Source organism: Eutrigla gurnardus (assembly GCF_963514095.1).
Source record: "Eutrigla gurnardus genome assembly, chromosome: 9".
NCBI lineage: Eukaryota > Metazoa > Chordata > Actinopteri > Perciformes > Triglidae > Eutrigla > Eutrigla gurnardus.
The window spans coordinates 27,909,493-27,925,814 of NC_139923.1; the positions used below are offsets into that span (position 1 = coordinate 27,909,493).

At 50.0% G+C, this 16,322-nt stretch overlaps 2 protein-coding genes across 2 annotated transcripts in view; both read left to right on the forward strand.

Moving 5' to 3' along the window:
• The window catches only part of hydin (HYDIN axonemal central pair apparatus protein), a 54,110-nt gene extending 42,409 nt beyond the window's left edge, over positions 1–11,701 (forward strand). Inside the window, exons 61-90 of the mRNA XM_084016870.1 lie at positions 540–753; positions 1,139–1,365; positions 1,432–1,568; positions 1,656–1,830; positions 2,078–2,180; positions 2,278–2,514; positions 2,608–2,753; positions 2,818–3,036; positions 3,115–3,275; positions 3,380–3,474; positions 3,640–3,844; positions 3,943–4,143; positions 4,654–4,780; positions 5,115–5,280; positions 5,356–5,503; positions 5,602–5,809; positions 5,883–6,104; positions 6,698–6,867; positions 6,953–7,151; positions 7,311–7,463; positions 7,543–7,713; positions 7,799–7,908; positions 8,167–8,389; positions 8,486–8,692; positions 8,775–8,938; positions 9,284–9,434; positions 9,515–9,745; positions 10,247–10,471; positions 10,728–10,994; positions 11,264–11,701. Coding sequence (XP_083872996.1) covers positions 540–753; positions 1,139–1,365; positions 1,432–1,568; positions 1,656–1,830; positions 2,078–2,180; positions 2,278–2,514; positions 2,608–2,753; positions 2,818–3,036; positions 3,115–3,275; positions 3,380–3,474; positions 3,640–3,844; positions 3,943–4,143; positions 4,654–4,780; positions 5,115–5,280; positions 5,356–5,503; positions 5,602–5,809; positions 5,883–6,104; positions 6,698–6,867; positions 6,953–7,151; positions 7,311–7,463; positions 7,543–7,713; positions 7,799–7,908; positions 8,167–8,389; positions 8,486–8,692; positions 8,775–8,938; positions 9,284–9,434; positions 9,515–9,745; positions 10,247–10,471; positions 10,728–10,994; positions 11,264–11,467 — 5,466 coding nt within the window. The 3' untranslated portion in view covers positions 11,468–11,701. The remainder of the gene's footprint in view (positions 1–539; positions 754–1,138; positions 1,366–1,431; positions 1,569–1,655; positions 1,831–2,077; positions 2,181–2,277; positions 2,515–2,607; positions 2,754–2,817; positions 3,037–3,114; positions 3,276–3,379; positions 3,475–3,639; positions 3,845–3,942; positions 4,144–4,653; positions 4,781–5,114; positions 5,281–5,355; positions 5,504–5,601; positions 5,810–5,882; positions 6,105–6,697; positions 6,868–6,952; positions 7,152–7,310; positions 7,464–7,542; positions 7,714–7,798; positions 7,909–8,166; positions 8,390–8,485; positions 8,693–8,774; positions 8,939–9,283; positions 9,435–9,514; positions 9,746–10,246; positions 10,472–10,727; positions 10,995–11,263) is intronic.
• Positions 11,702–12,403: 702 nt separating this feature from the next.
• necab2 (N-terminal EF-hand calcium binding protein 2) overlaps positions 12,404–16,322 on the forward strand; it is a 75,809-nt gene continuing 71,890 nt past the window's right edge. Inside the window, exon 1 of the mRNA XM_084016763.1 lies at positions 12,404–12,765. Coding sequence (XP_083872889.1) covers positions 12,436–12,765 — 330 coding nt within the window. The 5' untranslated portion in view covers positions 12,404–12,435. The remainder of the gene's footprint in view (positions 12,766–16,322) is intronic.

A 16,322-nucleotide genomic window follows, 5' to 3' on the forward strand; every position in this document is an offset into this window, starting at 1 on the left:
AACGCCCATTGTTTCCGATGGCCCATTGCTCTGAAAATACAACCTATCCATGCAAAACCAACAAAAGCACATGGCTACTTATTATGCAGAATGATGCCATCAGACCTTCCCCTCTAAACTGCCTCTGATAGGCCAGTTAGGACACCTTCCATAATTAGGTTGGTCATGTGTCGGCAGGAGGAGTGGGATTGGTTAGGGTTCAGGAATATCGGGGTGAGCCAATCACAGGCAGAGTAGGGCGGGTCATGCCTTTTCTATTCCTTGATATTCTTGTTTTTATTTATTTTTTATTTATATTTATTTTTAAATTTTAAACTTTATTTTATTATTGGCTTGTTTTAATGTTTTTTTTTCTTTTAATATTTTATGTAAAGCCTTTTGAATTGTCCTGTTGTTGAAAGGTGCTATACTAATACAATTGTCTTGCCTTGACTTTACTATAGTAGGACAAAACTAATAATCATAAAAATACTATTATATTATTCACAGCAGACACATGCATGAAAAGACACGTTATAGATTCTGCTATCCCCTCCCAGTCCTCTCATGTCCACCTCCAGAGAGGCGTGTTCGCGGTGTCTCCCTGCACCGGCAGCCTGCCGCCCGGCTCCGTGCAGCAGGTGACGGTGAAGTGTGTGGCCGAGCAGCTGGGCGTCTGGAACCAGGGTCTGCTCATCGACATCAGTGACCGCGACCCCTCCCATCGGCCGGACGGCGTCCCGTTTAGACTGCTGGCTGAAGTCTGCAAGCCAAGTGAGAGCTGTGTGACCTCGTTCTGTCCCATCCCATAAACACACCGGACCACATGGCTCACCTCCATGCACGTCTCCATTCAGAAAAACACTGCTGTTTCAGTTCTGTGCCATATGAGAACATGTACGTTACATTACATCAAAGAATAACCTGGTGATCATGTCCTTTTTCCCAACACTATATCCCACTCTTCTTTCATGATAGCCGTGGCCGGATTCATGATGGTTTTGGTTCTTCTGAACTCAAAGTGATTAGAAGTTTGTAGTCAAAGGTCAAGGTCACTGTGACCTCACATATCTGGATATACCTGAGATTTAAACTGCACAGAGACACAAACATCCACGAGGCCGTCATCATGCTTTTCCTTTCTTTTCCCCTTCCCCAGGCATAGCGACAGACTCGGCCTCCATCTTTGAGGAACACCACCTGTGCCAGAACAGCAGCCAGCTCTCCTCCGAGCAGTTTCGCGACGCCGAAGGCATTTACGTCCGGGACGAGAACAAGTTCATCTTCAACAAAGTCCTCATCGGGCGAACAGCCCGGGCCCGCTTCAAACTCACCAACGACAGCAAAGCGCCCTGTGTGCTGGGCTTGGCCATCAGACACACTGAGGTAAGGACACGGATAGCAGCTTCCAGGAGGACCACTGCATGTCAGACACACTCTACTTCCTTACAGAAGGATGTTTTCCATCTGTCTGCATCAACACTGAGCGTTCCCGGCCAGTCGCACCAGTTTGCCGTGGTCACCTTCACACCCCAGACCATGCAGCTGTACAACGCTGTGTTGGAGGTCACGATGGAGGTTCCCAGCAGGTATGACATCATGACTGTGTTCTCACTTTAGAGGAGCATGACCTCTTACTCTGCCTCGCTTACCTCGCTGACGCCCACATCCAACAGCGAGGTGCTGGCGTTGGACCTCGTGGGCGAGGGCAGCCTGCCCAGCGTGTGTGTGGTGCGTCCGGCTCTGAGGAACAGCAGAGGAAGCCCAACGCTGCAGTTCAGCCGAGTACCGGTAGGGGGCAGACACACCCGGCCCCTGGTGCTGCTCAACGATGGAAATGTTCCAGCTCAGGTGGGAGGAGACATGTTCCTTTGTCCTTTTACTTTATTACAGATTGTATGTAAGATATAAGAGGTTTAACACATAATATACACTGTTTATATAATTAATATCAATGTTACTGTTTTTGTTTCCTAATATTTGAAATGATATATAATTTGATGCTTTGGCAACATTGTTCCCGGAACGTTCATCCCTATAGAGCCCTATTTAATTGAATTGAAATGGTCCACTCTGATTGGTCCGTGTTGTGTTGTAGGTCCAGATTGACTTGCTGGATGAACTTGGAGTGTTCACCCTCAAAGCTGCTCCCGGAAACAGCTCCATCCTCTCCACACACACTGAGGGCACCAATGACTCAGGTAACACCTTCACCTGCTTCATCTGCACAATGGAAGTGATGGGAGACACACAAATCAGCAACACTGACTCCACAAATGGGTTTATGTACTTTTCCAGAGCCTCACCCGGTGCACAGAGCCACGCTGAGCCTGAACATTAATGAGCGGGCCGAGTTCCAGGTCGGCTTCCGCTCCGACAAGCCGCTGAGCGTCCGGGCCGAGATGACGCTGCAGCTGGAGGACAACCGGTGTGGCAACACCATTATACACGTGACCGGAGACGCTGTCCAGGAAGTTGTCTCTCTGGACAACCTCAGCGGGTCGTTGCAGGAAGTAGATCAGGATGATGAAGGAGGTAAGAGAAGGAATGAGAGAGCAGCAGTGAGTGATAGGAATAGAAAGGTGGCGAGCTGTGGAGGAGCAGTGATGACCTGATTCTCCCTGACAGGTAATTATGAGCTGCTGGATTTTGGTGACTGCCATGTAGGTCGTCCCCATCCAGAGAGCTTCACCATGACCAACCACAGCAGCAGCCAGGCCGTGAGGTTCGAGTGGCCCGCCGGACTCGGATCCCACGTTGTCTTTTCACCACAGGTAAAGCATCGCAGGAAGGTTGTTTGGCTGCGTGTGAACAGAAGTAACCTGCCTTCTCTTCCAGGTGGGACACCTCCACGCCGGCTGCTCTAAGGAAGTGACCGCCACGTTTTGCTCCGATGAGCCGGTGACTCTGACCAGCCAGCCGATGAGATGCAAGGTGAGTCAGGTGGAGTTCCAGCAGCCTGTAGACCAGGTGGCTGACTGGGACGACCGGCTGAGGACGGTGCAGTGGCTGAATCCTTCCAAACAGGCAGCAGGAGCAGCACCTGGGGAGGACGAGGTAAACACTTTGACTGCTGAGACGCTGAAGTGTGACACACACTCACAGTCAGAGTAGACTCAACCTGTTTGCATGCAGGAGATGGAGGGGGATGCTGAGCCCTGCTGCTCGGTGGTCCAGGACTCCCAGCGGGAGCTGGAACTGCGTGTCAGGGCAGTTTGTGACTACGTGAAGTTCGGCTGCGATACCGACCCCGTCCAATTCAAGGACACCATGCTTTACCAAACCAGGCTCCACCAGTAAGGCAGGCTCCAGTTATATGCAGCAAAAAACACTCAATCATAGTAGATAATAAAAGCATGAATTACTGTATGTGTGTGTGTGTGTGTGTGTGTGTGTGCAGACTGCAGATAGTGAATCATGGCACAGTCCAGCTGCAGTACTCCTGGCGAGTCGTCATGGATCCAGGGAGCAGCGATGTAAACCCTGACCAAGCAGGTAGGACAGTAACGACCTCAGAACCCGTCGGCCCTCTGAGGAGGACTGAGAAGTCTCTGGGGGGCGAGGGTCTATGTTTCTGGGCTTCTGGTGTAGCCAACACATACCCAGGGCCAAAGATGTTACATGTAATATTTATCATGACTTTTGACTTTGACATCACAGATGGAACCCCGACCTCTGGACGAGGCAGCGGGTCACCGTTAACCGGAGCCTGTCCTGCCGGTGTGATGTCACAACTGATGAAGAATCCTGAGCCTATCAGCGTTGAGCCCCGTGGAGGCGCCGTAGCACCCGGGGCCGCTCAGAATTTCAACATCCGCTTCTCACCTCAGGAAGTGGGGCGGTTTCAGGGCAGGCTGGTCTGCAGGTACAGTATGTTCAACCTGAGTACTGCAGAGTTAAACGGGATGATTGGAGCCCGGTCTCACGGTCCAGATGAAAACCTCGGGTCTACTTTTCTTCCAGTATCCCCAACCTGCAGGACGGGGACCCGGCTCCCTGTGTGTCGGTGTGTGGAGGCAGCCTGTTGCCCCAATGCCACTTTGACCTCGAGGACTCGGACTATATCACCAGGAGCCGCTGTAACACTGAATCCAGGGGCCCGCTGGACCCCAACACCAGGGTCATAGAGTTCAACTGTGTTGGGCTCTCTGTGCCTTCAAAAAGGTAACCGAGAGCAGGGTTGCACGGTGCTGGAAATCATCCTTGAAAACATTTGAATTTTAGTGTGGTGTTTTCAAGGTTTTAAAGGTGCTTGGATGTGTTGTATGTGATGACATCTATGATAGAACAGAGAAAAGAAGATCTCCATATTTTCTGGACTGAAAACAGCATTTCCTGACATTTCTTTATGAAAAATGACTTTTGATGATGAACAGATGATGAAAATAGTTGGTGATTATATTTCTGTGGATCTGTTAGTGGAATTAGTTTTCCTTTCATTTGTGGTCCTTCTGTAAAAAGCTGTCTCCAAACATCATGTTGGTTGTTTAGAGGACAATAACATCTCATTTAATGTGATGAACAAGTGACAGAATAAGTAGACTGAATTTGAGTTTACCACAGCTGGAAGGGGCTGGAAAAGCATGGAAATGCACCTGGAAATGCTTGAAAAGTGCTTGAATTTGACTGTGGAGAAGGTGGTGAAGACTTTGTATGTCTTGTTTAACGTCACAGGTGTTTTAATGTGGTGAACCCGACCAGTAAAACCTTCTCATTCAAGTGGAGGTGTGACGACGCCGCCGGCAGCCCGTTCTGCTGTCTCACCCCACGTGGAAGCATCCCGCCTGGACAGAAGGTGGAAGTAAGGATCAAAACCTCCCACTTCAATTACCTTCAATTACCTTCAATTACCTTCAATTACCAGCTAACATCCCACTCTTCGTTTCATTGCATATCGGATATTAAATCCCTCATCATTATGTCAGTGTCCCCCTCCCCCCATGCCCCACAACACCAATTTAATTATATCTCTTCTTCTTTCTGCCTCAAACCATCTGATCTGATTTGTTCATCCCTCTTCCCTTCCGTCATTCCTCCTCTTTATTTCTCTCACCTTTATTTTGATTATTGTTTCCATTTCCTACATGTGTTCATGCCGTTGGTAGTGATCTCCCGGCCCGTGTGTGTGTCCGTAGGTGTGTTTTGAATATGTGCCCGAGCAGCCGGAGGTGGTGGAGTCCTTCTGGAGCTTCACGGTTGAGACTCCGTCACTGTCGCTCCCCTTCCTGTGTGTGGGCGCCGCTAAAGACCCGGCCGTCTATCTGGACCGGCCTCACCTGGACTTGGGCGAACTGCTTGTTGGTATGTTATACAGCAGGTTGTGTGATACAGTGTGTGGATTAGATAGTATTCAAATTGTGTGTGTGGGCCTGCAAGGTCGCAAAGTGGTCCGGACCGTGGATGTGGTGAACGGGGAGGAGGAGCTCTTCTGCTTCTCCGTCATGCAGTCGTCTCTTCTCTGTGATGACCAGCAGTCCGGCCTCACTGTGCAGCCCATGACCGGCACAGTGGCCCCCAGAGACAGGTGAGCAGCAGAGTAACATACTCCCAACATACACTTCCCTCTCATGACTCATGCAGGAAAGCATTATGTGTCCATCGGTGGTGACCTCTTTGGTGCAGGTCGTCTCTGTCGGTGAGCTTCACGCCTTGCCGGGACGGCTGCGTGAGCTTCAGATTGGTCCTGAGGGTGAAGAGGAAGGCGGAGCCGCTGGCGCTCACAGTCAAGGCCGATTGTTTCAGCATGACCACTTCTGTTCAAGTCACGAGTCCAGACGGAGTCCTCCGAGAGATCAACCCCGAGCGCAGAGACACTCTGGACTTCGGAAAGGTCGGCACACTTTCACATCCCGGACACGCAAACAGTCAGAATCACAATCACACGCCCTAATGTGCATCTGCAGGTGGAGGTTTTAGAGCAGTCCAGCTTTCATTTCCTGGTGTCCAATCTGGCAAGATTCACGTCGGAGGTGAACTTTGACCTCACGGGTCCCAGTGAGCTGCTGCAACACTTGAAGGCAAAGCCAGGAGTTGGTAGCGTTGAGGTTGGGAAGCAGCTGAGATCTTCTCTCTTGTTTTATCCACTGAGGGTGTTCAACCTCCGGGACGTCAGACTGAGTATCAAGGTGAGACGCTGACCGGGTTTATCACAGCAGGCCGCTTCGGCCTCATTCTCAACTGGCAAGAGAAAAAGGTTGGATCGACATAAATCATCTTTAAACATCGATAAAGTTTTTACTTTAGTACTTTCTACTTACTTTTCTGTTAAGTAGGTTGAAACTTAATAAACCAAATCTACTTGTATTTTCTCATCTTCATCATTCTTACAAATACTGAAAGATTGCTGCCAAATTATGACATCATAACATCATGTATTTTACTAGACTTTTTACTTGTTGTTCAAGGCAACAACTACACATTTTGATGAGACCTGAACACAATCAAATTGTTATATATAATTATGTTTTATTTTATTTTAGTTTTTATTTATTTTTTAATTTTTTAAATGTTTAAAATGTTATTTTTCTAGTTTATTTTATTATTCTTTTTTATTCATTTATTTAAATTTTTACATTTTAAACTTTATTTTATTATTGGCTTGTTTAATGGGTTTGTTGAAAGGTGCTATACAAATAAAATTGTTATATTATTATATTCCTTCCTGATTTGTTCTTCGTGGCTCCGCCCCTTTGTCTCCACCTGTGTTCCACCTGGGCAGGTAAAGCATGGGCCGACGTTTAAATTTGCCATCGAGGGCACAGTTGTAGCGGCGAGCCTGGAATTCTCCTTCAGGAAGCACAACTTTGGGAAGTGCTTCCTGTACAGTCCAGGTGGGACGCCGGCCTCCCAGACTCTGCAGATCAGCAACACGGGCAAATCAGACATCAGGTAGTCGCGTGTGTCCGTCTGATGTCGTCCATGTGTCGGGTAAAGGTGTGTACCTTTACATACAGGTGTGTCCTCCTCTCCTCAGCGTCCAGTGCCAGTTCAGAAACACCTCGTACCTGGAAATGGACTTCCAGCCGAACGTGTTGTCCCCTGGCGCCGTGATGGAGGCGGCGGTCCACTTCCGTCCTCACGAGGCGTGCCGTTACCACGAACGACTCACCTTCATGTTGAACAGCGATGTCATGCGCCACGTGGACATCCTGGGGCAAGGCATCGAGCTGAAGGTGAGGAGGAAGACCTGGATCTGTGATGTCAGCTCTGACTGGAAACATCTCAATCCACAGCCGTGTGTGTGTGTGTGTGTGTGTGTGTGTGTGTGTGTGTGTGTGTGTGTGTGTGTGTGTGTGTGTGTGTGTGTGTGTGTGTGTGTGTGTGTGTCCTAGATGGAGGTGGAGAACCCCAAACATCGGAACCTGAAACTTGGATCTCTGATTTTGGGTCAGAAAGTGAAAAAAAATGTGGTCGTGGTCAATCGCAGCCCTTTAGACGTTTCCTTTAGTCTGTTGCTTCACAGGAACTCATCACTGGAAGAAAAGGTAGGAAACACACACACACACACACACACCGATAACGACACTTGCAATACCTTAATACTTACTCCTCCTCCTCCTCCAGGAGCTGTCCGTCAGACCAGCAGGTCAAATCCACCTGAAGGCCGGCGGTGGCTCATGTAGTGTTGAGATCCAGTTCTCACCGTGTCGCCACGTCCCCCTCTTCTCCGCCGAGCTGCAGGCGGTCTTAGCCGGCCTGCTACACCCCCTGTTGACCGTCCAGGGCTGCTGCCAGGTGAGGCTGTCGGGTAAAGTTGTTTAGAAACAGGTTTCAACTCTAATAGTGTCATTCAAACAGCAGCTCTGATTTGAATCATCAGGATGTGGAGGTCCAGCTGGACCGGGACCACCTGGCCTTTGGAGGCGTCGTCCAGGGCTGCCAGGTCAGGAAGAGGATTGTCATGATGAACAGTGGGGACATTAGTGCCAGGTAAGGTTAGATATGAAACACTATATGATGCAGTGTTTAAACCTCAGACAGACGTCTTGCAGCAGCAGACTCACACTCTAAACTAAGACTTTGCAGAGTAAAGCCTTTTTTATTGGAGTCTCCAGATCGTTGTGTAATTAAACAAAGATTTAAAAGAGTGACTTCATCGGCTGCCTTTAACTTTGGTGCAACGAGAGCATCAATTTTTCTCGCAGTCTGTGTTGTGTTGGATTTATGCGTTTCCTGTCTCGTTTCCAGGTTCCAGTGGGAAACGCAGCGTTTCCCTCCAGGGCTGTCCATCACACCAGCTAGCGGCCATGTCCGTCCAGGCACGGAGGTTCCTCTGGAGGTGACCTTTGCCCCTGCGGAGCTGAGTAGTGACACGAGATATGAGGACCTGCGTTGCTGCGTGGAGGGCTCCTCCTCCTCCGTGAGCCTCGTGGTAACGGGCTCCTGCATCGTAGCGCCAACGAGCAGTGAGGTCTGATTCCTCCCCTTTCATACACAATGTTGAGTATTGATCATTTCTACTACCTTTTGCATAATCCCTGCCTCCGTTCTGCCCGCTGGCCTCCAGGTGGTGAGCTTTGCTTGCCCAGTTCGAGGCTCTCACACCGAGACTCTGCCCGTGTCCAACCCCACCAACCGGCGCTGCAGCATCAGACCCGTCATAGAGGGCGTTCAGTGGAGCGCCGCGCCCTCCGTGACGCTGGAACCCCTCCAAAATAAGACGCTGGACATCACCTACCGACCTCTGTCCGTGACTGAGGGGAGGAAACACCTGGTAGAGGAGCACGTACATGCATTCTATATAGAACAACAAAACACAGCAAGCAATGGGGTGTGAACGTATCTTATTTCCTCAGGGATCGGTCTTCTTCTCCTTCCCCGATGGCTCAGGCGTGCGCTTCTCCTTGCAAGGAACCGCTGACCCTCCCAAGGCCGAGGCCACCATCATGCAGAAACTTCCTGCCAAGACTCACCACACACAGCTGCTCCCTGTACACAACTGGCTGCTCAAGAAACAACGGTAAACACACACACCTTTCATCCACCAGCATCCAAACCATGTACTCATTATTGTTGTATTGCCATCAGGGGGGAAAGTTATGAACATTGATGTCACTGTTTTTATGGCAGGCTTGTTAGCAAGCAGCTGTTTATTTTCACGACCAGCGATTCCAGAACTTTATCACTGATTTCTGGCAGATGAGTGTAAATTCAGTAAAACTACACATAAACTATGATAAACTTTTATAGCGGCTGTAATTCCTGAGTTTGAACAATTTCATATTTTGTTCAGAATAGTGAGTATACAATCCTCAAAAACAGAGTTTGCTGCATGTAACGTGTGTTAAATACTGTTTCTGCTCAGCTTCCGTGTGCTGATGGAGCTCCTGACATCCGAAGAGTCCGACCCCACCGTGACCTTCCAGGGTCTGGAATACATCGATGTGCCAGCTCTGGACCACCGAGACTACAAGATGTCCTTCTTTGCGCTGCGAGAGGGGCAGTACAACATCAAGGTTTGACCCCACGTCTCCCCACCACGTCTGAATCTTTAGTCCCGAGCGTTCGCCCTGACGTCAGCGTCTAACCTCCTCAGGTGACGTTTCGTAACGACGCGTCTGGCGACTACTTGTTCTACAACGTTTTCTTCAAGGCCACGCCCTCAGGAGTTCTGTCCACCATCGAGCTGGAGAGCGCCGTGCGCCGGATGGCCTCGGCCACGGTGCACGTGGAGAACCCGCTGACCACGGACGCCTGCCTCCAAGCTGAGTGTCAAAGCCCCGACGTCAGAGCACCGACTTCCTACACGGTGCCGGGGCGGTCCAAGGTGGAGGATCGATTTCTTTTTAAGCACTGAGAAAACAGCTCACCAACTTCAACTAACACCGTGTGTGTGTGTGTGTCTGTGTGTGTGTGTGTGTGTGTGTGTGTGTGTGTGTGTGTGTGTGTGTGTTTGTGTGTGTGTGTGTGTGTGTGTGTGTGTGTGTGTGTGTGTGTGTGTGTGTGTGTGTGTGTGTGTGTGTGTGTGTGTGTGTGTGTGTGTGTGTGTGTGTGTGTCTGTGTGTGTGTGTGTGTGTGTGTGTGTGTGTGTGTGTGTGTGTGTGTGTGTGTGTGTGTGTGTCTGTGTGTGTGTGTGTGTGTGTGTGTGTGTGTGTGTGTCTGTGTGTGTGTGTGTGTGTGTGTGTGTGTGTGTGTGTGTGTGTGTGTGTGTGTCTGTGTGTGTGTGTGTGTGTGTGTGTGTGTGTGTGTGTGTGTGTGTGTGTGTGTGTGTGTGTCTGTGTGTGTGTGTGTGTGTGTGTGTGTGTGTGTGTGTGTGTGTGTGTGTCAGGGCTCTCTGACCTTCGAGTACCTGCCCCTGCATCCAGGTGAGTCCACGGCCCGGCTGACTCTGTACAACAAGGATCTGGACTACTTCCACTACGATCTGCTGCTCAGAGCTCTGCCCGCCCCGCCGGAGGAAACCGTCCACTTCAGCACTCCTCTGGGCAGCAGCCAGTCACTTCCTGTCAGGTTTATTAACCACGCACGCTCCAAAACAGAGTACTCATGCAAGGTAAGGAGACATCACACACTTCCTCTGGACTGAAATGTGGCTCTTTCAAAAGGAGCACTGTGAGAGCAGCTGTATACGGTGTTGTCTTGCTCTGGATTCTGAGGAAATAGAGTTTTAACCTGGATTTATTTACTACAACATAAAAGGAAATGTTCACCTTTATAGACTGGAGAGCTAAAACTCTGACATTTACTCTGTCTATCAATTTGGATAGAAAGTGGAATGAAAAATCGTCTCTTATCTCTCCCTCCTGCAGACCGATTGCCCCGACTTCACGGCAGACAAGGCCCGACCCCAGGCGGGGTCAGAGGTCAGCGTGGACGTTTGCTTCGAGCCTCATCAGCTGGGAGAAGCGAGAGGTCAGCTCAGCCTGTCCTCGGCAATCGGCGGCAGATACATCTTCCCCTTGCGTGGGCTCTGCCTCCCCCCCAAAGCTCAGGGTCCGCTGAGCGTCCGGGCCGGCTGCAGCGTCTCCATCCCCTTCAAGAACGTCTTCCTGCAGACCACCACCTTCTCCTTTCAGGTAAACATGGAAGTATGGTGTCACTGACGAGGAACAATTCATTTGCATTCCAATTCGACCACTGTGCAAAAAAAAAAGCCAATGCATTTGTTGAAATCCAAGCACTTTATTTCCTGGCTGGCGGTTGTGGCTGCGCTGCCAGCCAGCAGGCAGCTTTAAATTGAGCCTGGAACAATTGCAGTAAAGAGTGGTGCAGTCTGGCTTCTACACTCATACACGCTGCATGCCCTGAACCTTAACTCCCGAGCCGTCCGCTGTTCTGCTCCCAGGTGGACAACCCTTGTTTTACTGTGAAGGAGGCGGCCACCGTTCCCTCCAAAAAGACCCTCAACGTCCTGGTGTCCTTGGCGGCGCCGGCAGGAGGGTCTGCAGGACCGTGGTTCAGCAAGCTGACCGTCAGCAGCCGGCGCTCTGAGGCCCACAACCACCCACCGTGTTGCTGGGTCTATTACCTGAAGGGCTTCCCGTCGTAGATATGTACACACATGAAAACACACACAGAAATATGCCAAAATGCCCAGGAAATGATTTGTACTTCAATGTGTAACTTATTGTTTTTAACGGAATGTGTTAAATTGTTAAACTGAATAAAACCTGCAAAGAAAACCTGTCGTTCCACTTGTGTCCACATGGGGGCAATCATGTCAAATAGTTCTTCATAATTGAGTTTTTATTTCATTTTTTGGCCTTTTGCTCATCCTCCTAAATAAACCTACATGTTAAAGTGTCGACCTTCCACTCGGAGTTAATCTGTCCAAACCACTCGGTGAGCTGTTAGACACACTTTGGAGGAGTGGAGCAGCTCCTCAGCTGAAAGGGCACAGCTCATTATCAAAGGCTAGGTTTGTCTCACACACACACACACACACACACACACACACACACACACACACACTCTAAACCACTAACGAGGAGCCGGACTGACAGTTCCAGAGACACTCCTCTGGACTCAGAGGAACTCCTCTGGGAGGGAGGGAGCCACACCTCCTGCTGTGTGTGTTTAAAGGGAAGGAGGTGAAGGAGACCCCCTCTTCTGGGTGTGACCGCTTGTTTTTACTCCCCTCCGCTCCTCTCAGAGCCCACCAGGAGGAGGGGATGTTGCTGTAGTCCAGTCTTCTCTGGCTTTATTCCATCATACATGGATGTTACTATATTTTACATTATAGAAGGTCAAACGCTTTATTCACTAATAATCTAAACTCATTGATAATATGAGATGCATTAAATAGCAGTGAAACAAAGTCCCTCTGAATGACGTGAAATGATAAAGTGCATGCTGGTTATGGGGAGCTGTGTGATGTGCAGGATGGGTGGGTGTGCTTTGGGGTGGGTGCTGTGATGTAACAAGGGGAGCTGCTGTGGGTGGGGGCGTCTCTCTCTCTCTTTCTCTCTCTCTCTCTCTCCCCCATAGAGCGCAGCATGAGCGCTCCGCGGCAAAAGGATGTGTGAGCAGGCAGCGCGCTACTGTCGGGACGGAGTCCACAAACTGCTGAACAAAGAACAAGCCAAACTCCGAGCGCAGGAAAGCCGCGAAGAGCCGAAACCCGTAGCCGGTCAGGAGGACAGCGAGTCCGCGACGGCAGCGCAGTCCGGAAACAGCGGCGCCCAGCCCGGTGGAATCGACGGGCTCGTCCGCTGGATCGTCACCAAAATGAGCGACAACAAGAACATCTCCAGCCGGGAGTTCGCTTCCAGCAAGGAGGATGTGGCCGTGGCGCAGGAGCAGTTCTTCGCCCCGGAGCCGCGGAGAGGCATCTCCGTCATCCTGGATGTGAGTATGGAGAGAGAACCGGGAGGGGAGCCGGGAGGGGAGCCGGGTCAGTCCGGCAGGTCGGATGGGTGGGGAGGGGAGGAGACGTCCAGCCAGCAGCGCGCACGGACCGGTGCAGTGCGCATTTACGCACGGAACCGATCCAGCAATGTGGCGTTGTGGGTTTATGTATCGAGGGGGGGTTTCCTGTCGCAGGAAGCAGCTCCAGTCGGTCCGCCTTTATGACGCTGAATGCACTTTCATCACTTTAAATATTAATGGAAATGTACCGCTATGATATTTTATTATTGATCTCGATGTTACAGCCTAAACTGATGTATAGTCTCGGGCATAGACCTGCATAGTAGACCTGCACAGTAGACCTGCATAGTAGACCTGCATAGACCTGCATAGACATGCATATACATGCATAGTAGACCTGCATGTAGACCTCCATAGTAGACCTGCATAGTAGACCTGCATAGTAGACCTGCATGTAGACCTGCTCGTTTCTGATCAGAAGTGGTTCAACGCCACGTGGATGTGGGTCACCTCATCAATAAGCCCGATGGCTCCTCATGGCCGCCCCATTAAAGCGTTCTCCCCCGAGACCAGCTGATGATGCTCTTAATGAAAACAAAAGAGGAAAGTGGATCAGTTTCTGCAGACCCAGACCACGACCCACATAGACTTGGGGGACTCATTATGAAGGAGGTCAGCGGGTCCTCTGCATGGATCGTGTCCTCATTCTGATACTCAGCTCCGAGTCAGGTCTTTGCCCTGTTTCTTCGTGTGATCTGGGTTCATGTGGTCTCACCCCCCCCCCCCCCCCCCCATGACAGATGCACAACTCACACTGATTGGTCGATACACAGTTCTCTCTCTCTCCAGCTCACTTTCTGCACCGACTCCACCTTTGAATGTTTTTTGTTGTTTTTTCCAATATAATTGATCCCAGTGATGTGTGTGTGTGTGTGTGTTTGTGTGTGTGTGTGTGTGTTTGTGTGTTTGTGTGTGTATGTGTGTGTGTGTGTGTGTGTGTGTATGTGTGTGTGTGTGTGTGTGTGTGTGTGTGTGTGTGTGTATGTCTCTGTCTGTGTGTGTGTGTGTGTGTGTGTGTGTGTGTGTGTGTGTGTGTGTGTGTGTGTATGTCTCTGTCTGTGTGTGTGTGTGTGTGTGTGTGTGTGTGTGTGTGTGTGTGTGTGTGTGTGTGTGTGTGTGTGTGTGTGTATGTCTGTGTGTGTGTGTATGTGTGTGTGTGTGTGTGTGTGTGTGTGTGTGTATGTGTGTGTGTGTGTGTGGGTGTGTGTGTGTGTGTGTGTGTGGGGGGTGTGTGTGTGTGTGTGTGTGTGTGTGTGTGTGTGTATGTGTGTGTGTGTGTGTGGGTGTGTGTGTGTGTGTGTGTGGGGGGTGTGTGTGTGTGTGTGGGGGGTGTGTGTGTGTGTGTGTGTGTGTGTGGGTGTGTGTGTGTGTGTGTGTGTGCTGGTCTCCTCTTCTGCTTCATCTTGATGTACTTTTCTTTCTGTTCTTTCATCTCCTCCGTGTCCTTCTTCTCTTCCACCTCTTCTTCTGCATCATCCATTCTTAATAAGGTTCAGCGTCTCTACCTCTCTCTCTCTCTCTCTCTCTCTCTCTCTCTCTCTCTCTCTCTCTCTCTCTCTCTCTCTCTCTCTCTCTCTCTCTGTCCACACCTCCACATTTCCCTCCTTTCTGATGCTGGTCAGCTGTTGTCTTCAGGGCGGAGAGCACCCTTGGGTGCAGCCGGAGAGAAGAACAATGCAGAGCAGCTTGTGACTCTGAATGCACCGACTCTCTCTCTCTCTCTCTCCCGTAGGTGTACCGGAGAGAGAGAGAGAGTAGTGTGTGTACTTTTGTACTTTTGCAGTATTTAATAACTCGTCTGTCGTTGGAACCGCAGTCACGAGAAACAGGCAGCGAGTAATTATGCAGATTGATTTTCTCCTGATCGATCAATCGATTCAGTTCATTGGTTTCAGCCTCAGTGAAGAGTTAAAGGTCAGAGTTTAAACAGTGAAACACCCTCTCTCTACCTCTACCTCTCTACCTCTCTCTACATCTCTACCTCTCTACATCTCTACCTCTCTCTACATCTCTCTACATCTCTCTACATCTCTACCTCTCTCTACATCTCTACATCTCTACCTCTCTACCTCTCTACATCTCTCTACCTCTCTACATCTCTACCTCTCTCTACATCTCTACCTCTCTCTACATCTCTACCTCTCTCTACATCTCTACCTCTCTCTACATCTCTACCTCTCTCTACATCTCTCTACATCTCTACCTCTCTACATCTCTACCTCTCTCTACATCTCTCTACATCTCTCTACATCTCTACCTCTCTCTACATCTCTACATCTCTACCTCTCTACCTCTCTACATCTCTCTACCTCTCTACATCTCTACCTCTCTCTACATCTCTACCTCTCTCTACATCTCTACCTCTCTCTACATCTCTACCTCTCTCTACATCTCTACCTCTCTCTACCTCTCTCTACATCTCTACCTCTCTCTACATCTCTACCTCTCTCTACATCTCTACCTCTCTCTACATCTCTACCTCTCTCTACATCTCTCTACATCTCTACCTCTCTCTACATCTCTACCTCTCTACCTCTCTCTACCTCTCTACATCTCTCTACATCTCTACATCTCTACCTCTCTACCTCTCTCTACATCTCTACCTCTCTCTACCTCTCTACCTCTCTCTACCTCTCTACCTCTCTCTACCTCTCTACCCCTCTCTACATCTCTACCCCTCTCTACATCTCTACCCCTCTCTACCTCTCTCTACCTCTCTACCTCTCTCTACATCTCTACCTCTCTCTACATCTCTACCTCTCTCTCCCCCTCGCTCTACCTCTCTACCTCTCTCTACCTCTCTGTCCCTCTACCTCTCTATCCCTCCCTATCTCTACCTATCTCTACCTCTACCTCCCTCTATCTATCTCTACCTCTCTCTACCTCTACCTCCCTCTATCTACCTCTACCTCTCTCTACCTCTACCTCCCTCTCTCTACCTCTCTACCTCTCCCCCCCTCTCTCTACCTCTCTCTACCTCTCTCTCCCTCCCTCTCTCTCCCTATCTCTACCTCTCTCTACCTCTACCTCCCTCTCTCTACCTCTACCTCCCTCTCTCTACCTCTCTACCTCCCCCCCCCTCTCTCTACCTCTACCTCTACCTCTCTCTACATCTCTACCTCTCTCTCCCCCTCGCTCTACCTCTCTACCTCTCTCTACCTCTCTGTCCCTCTACCTCTCTATCCCTCCCTATCTCTACCTATCTCTACCTCTACCTCCCTCTATCTATCTCTACCTCTCTCTACCTCTACCTCCCTCTATCTACCTCTACCTCTCTCTACCTCTACCTCCCTCTCTCTACCTCTCTACCTCTCCCCCCCTCTCTCTACCTCTCTCTACCTCTCTCTCCCTCCCTCTCTCTCCCTATCTCTACCTCTCTCTACCTCTACCTCCCTCTCTCTACCTCTACCTCCCTCTCTCTACCTCTACCTCCCTCTCTCTACCTCTCTACCTCTCCCCCCCTCTCTCTACCTCTA